At 39.8% G+C, this 13,043-nt stretch overlaps 1 protein-coding gene across 1 annotated transcript; it reads left to right on the top strand.

Moving 5' to 3' along the window:
- The first annotated feature begins 3,038 nt into the window (after window positions 1–3,038).
- On the top strand, window positions 3,039–3,572 carry LOC122020762 (protein ELF4-LIKE 3-like). The gene has a single exon (XM_042578786.1). The coding sequence runs from the start codon at window positions 3,079–3,081 to the stop codon at window positions 3,394–3,396; it is 318 nt and encodes a 105-aa protein (XP_042434720.1). The 5' UTR covers window positions 3,039–3,078; the 3' UTR covers window positions 3,397–3,572.
- The last annotated feature ends 9,471 nt before the right edge of the window (window positions 3,573–13,043 follow it).

Raw genomic sequence — 13,043 nt, 5'->3', positions numbered from 1 at the left:
CACTTTTTCTCAATCTTTATCACCATGGATTCACTTGTCCGATGACATTAGTCTGTCTGTGTATCCGATGAGATTTCCTGGGCAATCGGTTGCTCTCAGAATGCTTTGATGTGATCTTTTGTTTGTGTATGAAGCGTCCCCATAGAGTGCCTAATTAGTTAAGGGGTGGTAAATTTATTACAATGGGATATGAATCAAATCCCGGTGAAATTTCTTTTACCTCCTAGTCATTTGGCAGTCATTTATAAGTTAATTTTATGATTTATCTCCTCATACATAATTTAAACGAATTGTGAGAAATTGGGAACGGATTGTGAAAGACATCTAAGATAAACGTAATTTTTACGAAGCTGAGACAGTTCTTGCAACCTGATTCCATCTGATAGCCATCTAACGCTGGTCCCCAGTGGTCACCCTGCACATTTATTCAGATAACAAACACTCGATATAGACAAAGCTATATGAGTTGAAGTTAACACGAAAATGCAGCTTCAACAATGATTACACTGATTCTGTCGTATTAGAAAACAAATTTTATTGTGTAAAGCGCAAACCAGAGATATTTATTGCTAAAGGAACTAAAAGAAAATATAACTGCAGACAAGTTTCGATGTTTCGTGTGTTCACTTCAAGATGTGCACTCGTACTTAAATTAGATTCAGTTTGATGATGATAGATTCATGTACTCGAATTAGATACAGTTTGATTGTGATGATACAGGGTCAGTGAGTACCTAATGTTTGATGGATACACATGGATGGTTTGCCCCTGGTGTGGTGGTAAGAAGCAAGCTCTATTTACCAAGTAATCAATGTTGCAAAAAGGCGGGTCCCGCCGCCCAGCGGCCCCCTCACCCCTGCCCCACGAGTATGAGAGGGAGTAAATCACGGTGAATACGGGCCCGGCGATGACATGGCGGTCGAAGGTGTTTAGCACGGACAGATATTGATGTTATCGCAATTGCTGCCGCAGACCTTCGACCTCCCGACCCATGTTGCAAGAATACCATGTCATAACCGGTTGATCCCGCCCGTGGGGGCTATTTACCAAGTAATCAAGCTGTTGTGTATGATGTAGATTCAAACTGCTATAACGTTACTATAACGCACCTGACCGGTTTAAAATTTAATGCATACGATGGAAGCCTAAGGATAATTGTATCATTTTACAACTTACAAGGAGTAGTTAGGTGGGGTGGCCTTTTGATAAAAAAAATGTCTCTTTAATGATTCCAAAAATTAGGGACCCATTTAGGCTTAGAGATTGAAAAAAAAAACATATTACCTAACTCATTATCATTTTTGATATTTGTCTTTTATCAACTTCAATGCATCCCATTTATTTGTTTTTTTTTGATGTATTGTGTTTTATGAAAAAAAATAACTTTAAATTTTTCTTAAGATTTTTTACATATTTTTTAAAAAACTTTTTCCAATCAACTTGTCTGTTTTCCTTCTTGGTTGATTTGGCCCAAACCAGAAAATTATTGTTCCTGATGGGTTTGCCTGTTCACTTTAGTTTGAGTCTTTGAGACTCACTGATATCCCTGTTCAAATTTTTCCTCAAGTATATAATTGCTTCAAACTAACTGATACAGTAGGGGTCCAATCTGTCAAGCAAAAGCTGTGCATTTATTCCAAAGCCAATCAGGATCACTGGGCTCAAGTACACACACCACCCTCTTTTTTTCGATCCCATTCCAGTCCCTAATAAAATTAAAGAAGAAAAAAAAGAAAGAACAACAAGAAAAAGGGGGATATATACATTATTATCTTAACCCCCATCCCCATGAATCAACCCTAGTGACTTAAACAGCAGGATAAGCCCAAGTCATGGCATGAACAATATTTTTAGCTTTAATCCATGCACCTCCTGCTCCGCTTTATTATGCTTTCGATGACCTACCTACCTTGATAAATTAATGGCTATATTTGCTGGCCCCTTCTTTGTTTAAGTCCTTGTACAGATCTAAGCAACAACAACAAGGAACCTTAAACCGGAAGACTTTGGGGGTTTTGCGAATCACGCGAGGTGGTATAAAGTGAAGGCCAAAACAATTAAAACTTTGATATCTTACTCTCCTTTGAAATCAGATCATGGAATGCACATGGACTGCTCTTATTTGGGGCAACTAAGAGTGCATGATGTCATCAGAATCTTTGGTCATTTTTTATTTATTATTATTTTTTTGTAATTATCCAAGCCTCAAATACACAAATATTCCTCGTCTTTATGTCAACTTAATTTAATTGTTTTAGTTTAACAGATTTTAGCACTAGAATTCATGTTTGAGAAGCTTTTTTTTTTTAAAAAAAAGAAAGAAAATTGAGTTAAATGAGGATAATATAATGTTTTTGTGAGGTGGAATGTTTAGGTGTACGAAGGTGACTTGACCAAGCAAACAAAATCTAAGACTTCTCTATGGGACAACTGTGCATGCATCAAGCTCATGTGTTCTTTCTTTAGTATGTGGACCCTCTGCTATATATAATCACATAAATGTAGATTCTCTCTAACCAATACATACTATCTCCCAGATTTCCTCAATCCCATATCCAATCTTTTTCCCTTCTCTGGTTGGAATTTCCCGTTTCCAAGGTATGTTTGATAAAAGAGAAATCAGACTTCATCTTTTTTTTTTCTTCTGTTTCCTTGAGTTTTTGCTGTTGTTTCTTGCTGATGTCTTTTCTCTTTTATCCTGTAGCTTGCTAAGATTATGAAGAATCTGACATGAAATCTCACCTTTCTTTCAGTGATTTTTTTTTTTTTTTCAGTTTCTGATTTCGCTTGCTTATGATAATAAACCAACACAAGGACTTCAGCTTTCCTGTTTGCTATCTTGATCTTAAAATTTTAAATCTTCATGGCCTTCCTTTTTGCAGTACGTTTTTTGTTCTCTTTTCATAACCTTTCTCTGTGTTGTTTTCATATCTGTTTTTTTTTTTCAATTTATTTCTGAAATGGACCAGCTTTACACTTCCAGTCAATCATACGAAGATTTTGTTCTCCTCATGTCCCATCTCTCTCAATATTAACAGGGCATCATGAATTTCTAGTGTTCGATAGGACCAGCACAAAATGGATGGAAGGGACGCATTCTCACTTCTTGAAAATGGAAAACAAGTGGATAATAGAGTGATGCAGAGCTTCCAGAGGAGCTTTGTGCAAGTGCAAAGCCTCTTGGACCAGAACAGGTTGCTCATCAATGAGATCAACCAAAACCATGAGTCAAAGATCCCCGAAAACCTCGGCCGTAATGTTGGATTGATCAGGGAGCTCAACAACAACATCCGCCGAGTGGTCGACGTTTACTCTGAACTCTCCCTCTCCTTCTCCAGTCCAATGGAGGTCTCCCCTGAAGGCAAGCTTGGCCCCAAGAGACTTAGGCCTGGTTAACAATCAGCAAGCTGTTTAATCATCATGTGATGCGGAAATCCTCTAATTATTGTTATTGTTTCTTCGAAGTGAACAAGTTTACATCTTGCTCATGTGATGTGAATCAGTGTCCTACTATTACTGAAGGGGGAAAAAACAACTTTGGCTATTGTTTTTTTCCTTTTGCTTTTTTTTTACTACACACTTGCATGCAATCAAGACATGAGATGAGGAATCTTAGTTTAGAGTAGATGAGGAACCACAACTTCTGTTCTAGTTTATGGCAACTCTTTTGTTGTTTAGTTTAAGGGAAAAGTAAGAGGAGGTATCAGGAATAAAGCAGCAGAAGGCTACTGGGGCAGACAGATCTAAGCAAAGTGGTGTCACAGAAGAAGACAAACAACATAAAGCTTCCTTTGGATGGTGGAAGGTGCAGCAGACCTTATCATCTCTATCTGGATTTATTTATTTATTAATTTTTGTTTTCTAGTACTGTGTGAAGGAACTAACTCGAGGAGACTGATTTCTGACTTCTATTGGTAGCTCTTTCAATGCTGATTGCTTTGCTATCTTTTCCAACAACTTTAGTATTTCAGAATCCATAGAAATGAATGAATATCAATTAACTCGAATCTAAATTTGATGTTCTTTCCCTTCTTGTGTTATAATTGAAAATTAATGCTATATATATATATATATATATGATAGATTATGATTTGAACATAGTAGTGTCTAGGGTCTTGATGAGGATGCCATCGCGTGGAACACCTCAATTTAGTGAGGATCATTTGATTTAAACATTTTGAAACAATGGTTAATCACATCGAATTAGCAAGTCTCCTTTTGGATTGGGGAAAGGGATAATTATTCTAGGTCCAATTCCTAAATCTAACCTTACTTCGACCCATTGAACACCTCCAAGTACCTAAAATTCCATGAGATTCCTCTTCTTCTTTTTTTCTTTAATAATCAACTTTAAAGGGAATCTTTGAGTTCCTTCAGAAGCAAAAAGGCATTTTCCCTATTCAGCTCCACATAGCTACAGAAAAAAAATCAGCTAAACCACCAGAAATAAAGTTGGAAGTGCAAGAATCTCTTTATCTATATTTATGCATTGAGCTTTTCATCAACAAGGTTAAGTAGATGGGGCATTGTAAGAATCACACTATCGTTAGCTTCCTGTCAATTTGATGCACCATCCGTATCATGAAGTTACGTCTTGATGGAATCATGTCAATCGCACTAGCTCGCTCATTGAGACATGAAATAGACAAAATCAATTTCTTTATTCCTCTCTTTTTCTTAAGCAGGAGAATTCCTGAATATTTTTTTATGTTTGATATAGTTTTAAAGACTTGTACAAGGAGCTTAATGATTATGCACCAGCAAAGACATGATAGACTCTAGTATTGTGTATGATCAAGCGCACTGCTGCAGCTGTTGTTACAATCGACAGCAACGAAAACAAAATGATGTTGCTCCAATGCCATGCCTTCTCTTCTATTTTAGCAGATTTTGAATGGAAACAAAGCAGCGGCAAATGTGTTTAGCCCAAAGATTAATGCTCGCAGACAGAATCGCAGTTGGAGGTTGGTTCTAGAGAACATCCCTTCATCTAGTTTTTGAAATTTGGTGTCAACAGCCTCATGAATTGGTGCACAGAACATCTGAAATTGTGAACTGGAAGTGATGCTGGACCAATCTAATATGACCTATGATCCAATCTGAAACGGTAGAGATGACGCACCGGGTATGGTGAATTGGAAATTAATTGGTGGAAGACTTTTATTTTCAAGAAGAAGCTTTTCTTCGATCCTATGTACAAGGAGATTAGTCAACAAAATGTCAGCGCTTAGAAATTAAGCGGGAGGCCCTGACGAAGGCCCTTCGATGCTCAAGTCAGGACAAATCCGGACGGATGGATGAAGAACAATAAGAATGTGTGTGTGAGAGTAAAGTTGTAGATGCGGAGAGGACTCCTCCTTTATATACCGCCTCTCAGAACCTCTGCAATCGTGAGGTGGCAATGTGTCAAAGTTTGTTAGGCAATGCACCATAATTGTTCGAGGAATCTTTCTTTTACCCACATATATATCTTTTTGTTGTTTATAGCTTTTGTTACTACTAGGATGAGAAAATATGTTGTCATAAATGGTCTGCTGATGGGAGACACAATGACCCCCAAAGAAGTTTTCAGAAAAATATTCTCTAACACATAGTTGTTATTCTGACAGGTTGTTAGGATATTGTATGCTAAGTATATCTCGGCCAATCCTTAAGGCCGGGTGTCTTTGCTGAGCTACTCAGTTACACTTTGTATAGTCTGCTCTATTATGTATTGTACTGCATGTATCTTGGCCGTCTTGTAAGATCGACCGCCTTTATACCTGTCTCGGCATTAAGTCGCTTAGTTATATTCTGTACAACATTGAGACCTTTGTTCAGAGAATAATGTAATGCATTGTTCATGTTAGGAATCCGTTTGAGAAAAAATATGATGCCTCGTGTTTCCTGGAAATTCATCTGGCAACCTATGCTTTGCTAGAAATTCGTTTGGGTAGTGATATGAGGATAAATACTTCAAAGCTAGTCAGCTTTTTATCCGATCGGGCATGCATAGAGGGATTCACGATCCTCAAGGAGGCCAACCCATACTCTAACCAACCTTATGGCTGAGATGGCTCGGACATCCCCACCACCCTAGGAGGCTGCCACCTTAAAACCTGGATTGGCCATTGAACGACCGGACATGTTATCTTTTAAGTGGAGTACTAGGCTCTATAAGTTTGATCGGTTTAAAGGCTGGTCGATCACTACTCACCCGGCTAGCTTGTAACTCAGTCGGGTCTGGGCGACCAATCATAGTCAGGTGAGGAGATGTTTTCCTTTCTCGACTTTGACCACCACACCATCATGACTTTGATCGCTTCGTCATCTTGACTCTAACTGCCATGTCATCCCCTCCGCTCATCATAACCCATATCATTAGTCTTTCCTTCAAGTCTAGTCAAAGAAGGTGTAGCCGATTGACTGAACCCAAGTTTAATTTTTAGCCACTCATCCCTTTTATCAGGATCGTCTAGTAATTTGCACTCTCCTTTATGTTGGACCCCATGGTTGTTTTGATGTAATCAACCAAGTTAGGTTAGGTCCTATTTGGTTTTGATCCCTGTGTCTAAGTGTGCAGGAGCTTAGGAGCGCAGGAAGTCGAGCAGAAGCCGCAACTAGCGAGAAGGACGACACGGGAAGGGAGCCGATGAGCTCGATGCATCCGAAGGACAAAGAGAGCTGCGGAAGAATACACCGGTGAACGAGAAAAACGTGCGTGACATTCGAGGGACGAGAAGCCAGGGCGGAAACCTGCTCGAGGAGAAGGCCAGAAATTGGGTTCGGGTGAGCCCTATTTCGATTGGCCGCATTCACCCAAGCGAACGGAACTTCGGAAGCTAAAGTGAAGATGAAGAAGTGCTAGAAAAGCAGCTGGAGGCACCCTCAACAGTCGTAGGAGGCGCCTCCACCCTCATCAGTTTGAGGGAACCCTCAACAGCATTGAGGGCTCTCTCAATAGCATTGAGGGCGCCCTCAATGTCCTTGAGGGCACCATCAACTGGGTCAAATGACCATTAGCGAGCGGATAAAGTTTTATCCGCTTTTTCCTTTGGAGGCGCCCTCAACCCCTTTGGAGGCACTCTCAAGACTCGAGATAGGATTTTCAGGAGCTATATAAAGGTCCCTGGAGCTAGGAATTATTGAATCAACTCTAGTACTAATTTCCTAGCAACTCTTGAGCTCTCTAAGTGTGTAAAAGTCTTCTCCGCCTTCAGAGAAGGAGATTCGTAATGCGCTTTTTCAACCGCCTTGGATTAACAACCATCTAGGTTGTAACCAAGTCAAATTGCTGTGACTCTTCTCTTACTTTTATTTCTGTTATTTTATTTTATAATTGTTGCTATTTTTAGAGTTAGAAGAACGAGGAGGGTATTTTCGTATTGCAGGCAATTCACCCCTCCCCTCTTGCCGGCCCTGCTGCACGATCAATTGGTATCAGAGCTAGACCGCCTCAGAAGGACTGACTGCCGACTGAAACATCAAGATCAAGATGATGGTCGGTGCAAATATTCATCCCCCAAATTTCGACGGAGACTTCGGTACATGGAAACGCCGAATGGAGGTATTTTTTAAAATGAATTTTGATATTTTATTAACAATGAAATTTGGTTTTTTAGTCTCAAAAGATAAGGAAGAATACCACTGGACTAAGAAGGAGCAAGCCGATTTTGTGGCCAACAGAAAGATAAAATTCTATCTGCTCAGCGTTCTGCCGCCCCAGGAGGTAAGTCGGATCGGAAGCTACGACTCCACCAAAGACCTCTGGAAAAAATTCCTCGAGCTCCACGAAGGCACCTCAGAAGCGAAGTTAACAAGGTGGGACATCCTCTGTGTTAGGGTCGAAATATGCTAGAGGGGGGTGAATAGTTCATCGTGCGCTCGTCGTCTTGCTTCTTGGTGATGATAGGCAGCGGAAAATACAAGAAACAAAAATACAACGCTAACACGAAGGATTTACTTGGTATCCACCTCAAGAAGAGGTGACTAATCCAAGGATCCACACACGATACACACTCTCTACTATGAAAACACTCATTTTCGGTAACTACCGAAGGCGGAGAAGCCTTGTACAAACCCACACAACAAATATAACTCACGCAAGAAGAAAATACAAAATATGCAAATAAAAACTCCTTCTTGCTTACTTGTTGTTTGTTGTTGCCTCTTGAACCTTGGAAGTGTACCTACACTTGTCTCCAAGAGCCTTCAAGATCTGGCTGTGAGAGTGAAGAAAGTCCTGTGAAGATCGGAGAAGAATCGCAGCTTTAGCCGTGTAAGCCGTATGGAGAAAAACGCTCGCCAACTAATATAATCTGCGCCAACGGTCGGATCCCAATCGATTGAATTGCTCTCAATCGATTGGGGACCGATCGATCCAGAGCGCCTCTGTGCTCTCTGAAACTCGCTTGAATCGACTACCCGATCGATTCACTAACCCTTGCGCGATTCCAGTCTCTCAATCGATCGATTGGGAGCCTCCAATCGATCGAGTCATCGATTGGGAGGCGTTTTGTGTGACACCGATTCCTTCCCAATCGATTCATCGATCGATTGGGAGGAAGTAATTATCGCGGGACTCACCCAATCAATCAACCGATCGATTGGGCATGAGTCAATCGATCGGTTGATCGATTGGACTCACTTGTGACTTGCCAAATCATGTCCAAAGTCCTAAAAACCAGCATCTGGTCAATCATGACCTGTTGGGACATCATATCTAGCATCTGGTCACCCTCGACCTGCTAGGACTTTCTCACCAAGTATTTGGTCAACCCTTTGACCTACTTGGACTTCTCAATACTAGGGGTCCGGTCAACCTTAACCCACCTGGATTTCCACGTGCCTAGCTTCACTCACCAGGAGTTCCCTTCTGCCTAGCTTCACTCACTAGGACTTCCCATCTGTCTGGCTTCACCCACCAGGACTTTCACCTAGCTTCACTCACTAGGGTTTCCCATCTGCCTGACTTCACTCACCAGGACTTTCACCTAGCTTCACTCACTAGGATTTTCATACTACCGAGCTTCACTCACTAGGTCTTTTACCTAACTTCACTCACCAGGATTTTCCAACTATCTGGCTTCTCTCACCAGGACTTCTCCTCTACCTAGCTTCACTCACTAGGTCTTTCACCTGGTTTCACTCACCAGGATTTTCCAACTATCTGACTTCACTCACCAGGACTTCTCAGTCAAGTATCCGGTTAGTCTTAACCTACCTGACTTTTCTTCACATCTAACTGGCCAATCTTGACCAGAGGAGAATTGTACCAACAATCTCCCCAAATGAACGATTGCACCTGCAATCTCCATGTATTATCAGTCTCCATGTATTGTCAAACATCGAAATCCAAACATCAAGATTCAAGCTTGAGCCATCTTAAGCTTAGTCAACCAGGTCAACCTTGACCTAGGGAATATTACACCAACAATATTTCCCTTTTTGATGTTTGACAATACCTTTAAGTTAGGCTAATCCCATAGCCTCAACTTCCTTTCCTGCCAAAGTATGAATGTGGGATTCCTTAATTCTCCCCCTTTCCTAGAGGGCAAACTCCCTCTTTAGGTAATGAAGGCCTAACTTAAACCCTACATTCTCCCCTTATTGACACACATAAAAAAGAACTCTCCCCCTGAAGAGTTACTCACCGTTGGTTACAACTTCACTCGTTGGACACAACACTACAATGAAGGTCGTATACCCTTCATCGTATCCAATGCTCACCCTTGAGTATTAACCAATCCAACAATGAAGGTCTCATACCCTTCACTATATTAATACTCACCCTGGAGAATTATTCCATATTATGATGCTCATCCTAGAGCATCCATAACCCCACAATGAAGATATCCACTCTCCATTGTTTTTCAATGCTCAACCTTGAGCATTGTTTTTCTAAACGAAGGTTTAACCACCTTCAATGGTGTCGAAAAATTAGTTCCATGTACTTAAAGAGTAACTCCCCCTAAAGACATGCGTCAAACTTCTGTCATTGCACCAACAATGACTTGGAATCCCTAAATATTTAGGAAACCCAAAATTTGAAAGTTTTGAGGTTTAAAAATTCAATAATGAAACCAAACCTCAATCTAAACTCCTACTTAGTCTTCCTTAACCAACCCATCCTTGTTTTCATCATGAAAACTCCTCCTAAATGTATACAAAATGGGTTTCAAGGGGTTAGGAATGGTTACCTCGACTAAAAATAGTCTAAAATGCTGAAATTAGGCTTTTCTAGCCGAAATCAGCACTTCAATCGATTGAAATTGGGGTTTGAATTGATTGAACCTGACCCAATAGATCCACTGATCGATTCAATAGGTGTGGATCGATCGGTGGATCAATCCATTAAGCTTCTGTTCACGATACCTGCCTTCTCAATCGATCACCCGATCGATTGAGGCACTTCAATCGATTGGGTGATCGATTGAATGCCTGATTTTCTGAAGCTTGATTTAAGTGAACTTCAGAAACTCTCCAAAAATACAAAATTTTAAAAATCATGAAAATTTGTGTAGACATTACTTAGGGTATGCTCTATCAAGGAAAAATAATTTTCTATGAAAATACTTTCTATTTTCAAAGATTGACACAAACTTGAAAACTTGTAAAAGTTTTAGTGTTTTCTTCAAGTTTGTGTCTAACTTTTCAATGATGATTACTATCAAAAGATAGCCTTCACCAAGGTTTTTCAAAAGCATTTTAAAATGATTTTTAAAACCAATATCCAACCATATTCTTTGGGCTCAATGCGCATGACTTGTACATTAGCTTTCCCTATGATTGGAAAACACATAACTATGTGTTTTGATGAACCTAAAACTCAACTAGATGTACTAAATCAACATCTTGAGTTTCGCTCATCGCCCTAATATCTCACTTGTATCTAATGTGCACTAAAACACATACAAGTCACCTTATAAGTCTTTGTGAGATGCAAAGTTTGATTTTGCCCTAAACTAGAGATCATGCATATCTATCTAGGCATTTTGGGATTATAAACATCCACCTAGGATGTTACTTGTTAGTAAATGCCATTTTCCTTAATTGCAAGGAATTAAAAATAATGCATGATGTGCTATGGAATACATCAAAATAAATAATTTTCAAAAGAAAATTCGCTAGAACTACATGATGTATGTATGACATGACATGATATTTTTATATTTTTCATAATGAAATATGAATGCAACATATGATGTCATGGCATATGAAGGGCAAACAATCATGGCAAGTTAGCATAAATAAAATATCTAGATTTTCTATCTAAGTGTCCTTAAACCCTTAGGTAAACCTAAGAGTAATCCTAGATTGCCCATATTTACTTAAGAAAATGCCTAAGCCCAACTTGACATTTCTTTTAGTGGAGTCTGAAACATATTTCTGCTTAACACTCCTCCATGCTATGGCTCCACCTCCCAAAGTAAACACATACCTCGAGGTTGATTTACTGCTGCCCCTATCTGATTGGAAGTCCGAATCCGAGTAACCCACAGTGAGCAAATCATCTACTAGGTAAATCAACATATAATCTCAAGTCCTTTTCAGGTACTTTAATATATGCTTTACGGTAGTTCAATGTCCTGGTCCTGGGTTACTTTGATATCTGTTAACCATGCCCACGACAAAACAGATATCGGGTCTCGTACATAGCATCACATACATTAGGCTTCCTACAACCGAAGCATAAGGAACTGCCTTCATCTCCTCTATCTCCTTTGATGTCCCTAAAACCCTAAAACGAGCTAAGATAGTATCGATGTATGAAGTTTGGGATAAGCACAACATCTTTTTCTTGTGATCCCTTATTGCTTTGATCCCAATAATATATCCACATTCTTCCAAGTCCTTCATATCAAACTGCTTGGACATTCATACCCTTACGTCTGACAACATTATGACATTGTTGCCAATGAGCAAAATGTCATCTACGTATAGTACAAGAAATACTACCACATTTCTGTCACTTTTCTTGTATACACAAGACTCATCCAGACACTGAATGAATCCATAAAACTGTATCACTTCATCAAACTGGATGTTCCAAGATCTTGAAGCTTGCTACAGTCCATAAATGGACCGATTGAGCTTACATACAAGATGCTGTTTACCCTTCGCAATGAATCCCTCTGGTTGCTTCATATAGATATTTTCTTCAAGACTTCCGTTAAGGAAAGCTATCTTGACATCCATTTGCCAAATCTCATAATCCATATGAGTAGCAATAGATAAAAGGATCCAGATAGACTTAAGCATGGCTACGGATGAAAAGGTTTTCTCATAATCGATTCCCTCTTTTTGAGTATACCCCTTCGCAACAAGCCTCGCTTTAAAGGTTTCCACCTTTCCGTCCGCTCCTCTTTTCCTTTTGTAGACCCATTTACATCCAATGACTTTTACACCATTTGATGGTTCAATAAGCTCCCAGACCTAATTAGAATGCATAGATTCTATTTCAGAGTTCATTGCACGTTGTCAAAATGCTGCATCTTTATCTTGGAGTGCTTCATCATATGTCCAGGGATCAACTTCATGTTCACCAGGGATCAAGTCTGAAGACTCTCCCAAAAACATGAATCTATCAGGTTGCCCAACAACTCTCCCACTATGACGAGGCACTACCTATAACTGTGCATCATTTGTGAAACGTGTTGCAGTTACTTGTGGTATCTCATCTTGTACCATTGGTACTAAAGTAGAAGCACCCTCTCTTATTTCCTCAAGAATAATTTTACTCATGGGCTTGTGATTCATTACATAGTCCTCTTCTAAAAATAGGACATTGGTGCTAACAATGACTTTCTGATCTTTAGGACTATAAAACAAACCACCTTTTGTTCCTCTAGGATATCCCACGAACAAGCAAACTTCTGTACGTGATTCCAACTTATTAACGTCTCCCTTCAGCACATGTGCTGGACTACCCAAAATTTGAATGTGTTTCAAACTAGGCGTACGCCCATTCCACAATTCTGTGGGAGTAGAGAGTATAGACTTAGAAGGTACCAAGTTTAGAATGTACGCCGCCTTTCCATAGCATATCCCCAAAACAAATTTGG

This window comes from Zingiber officinale, chromosome 1A (genome assembly GCF_018446385.1).
Source record: "Zingiber officinale cultivar Zhangliang chromosome 1A, Zo_v1.1, whole genome shotgun sequence".
Taxonomy (NCBI): domain Eukaryota; kingdom Viridiplantae; phylum Streptophyta; class Magnoliopsida; order Zingiberales; family Zingiberaceae; genus Zingiber; species Zingiber officinale.
This window is presented reverse-complemented; position numbering and strand designations above follow the sequence as displayed.

Coding starts and splice junctions, on each gene's coding strand:
- LOC122020762 (XM_042578786.1), top strand. CDS start 3,079: ATGGATGGAAGGGACGCATTCTCACTTCTTGAAAATGGAAAACAAGTG.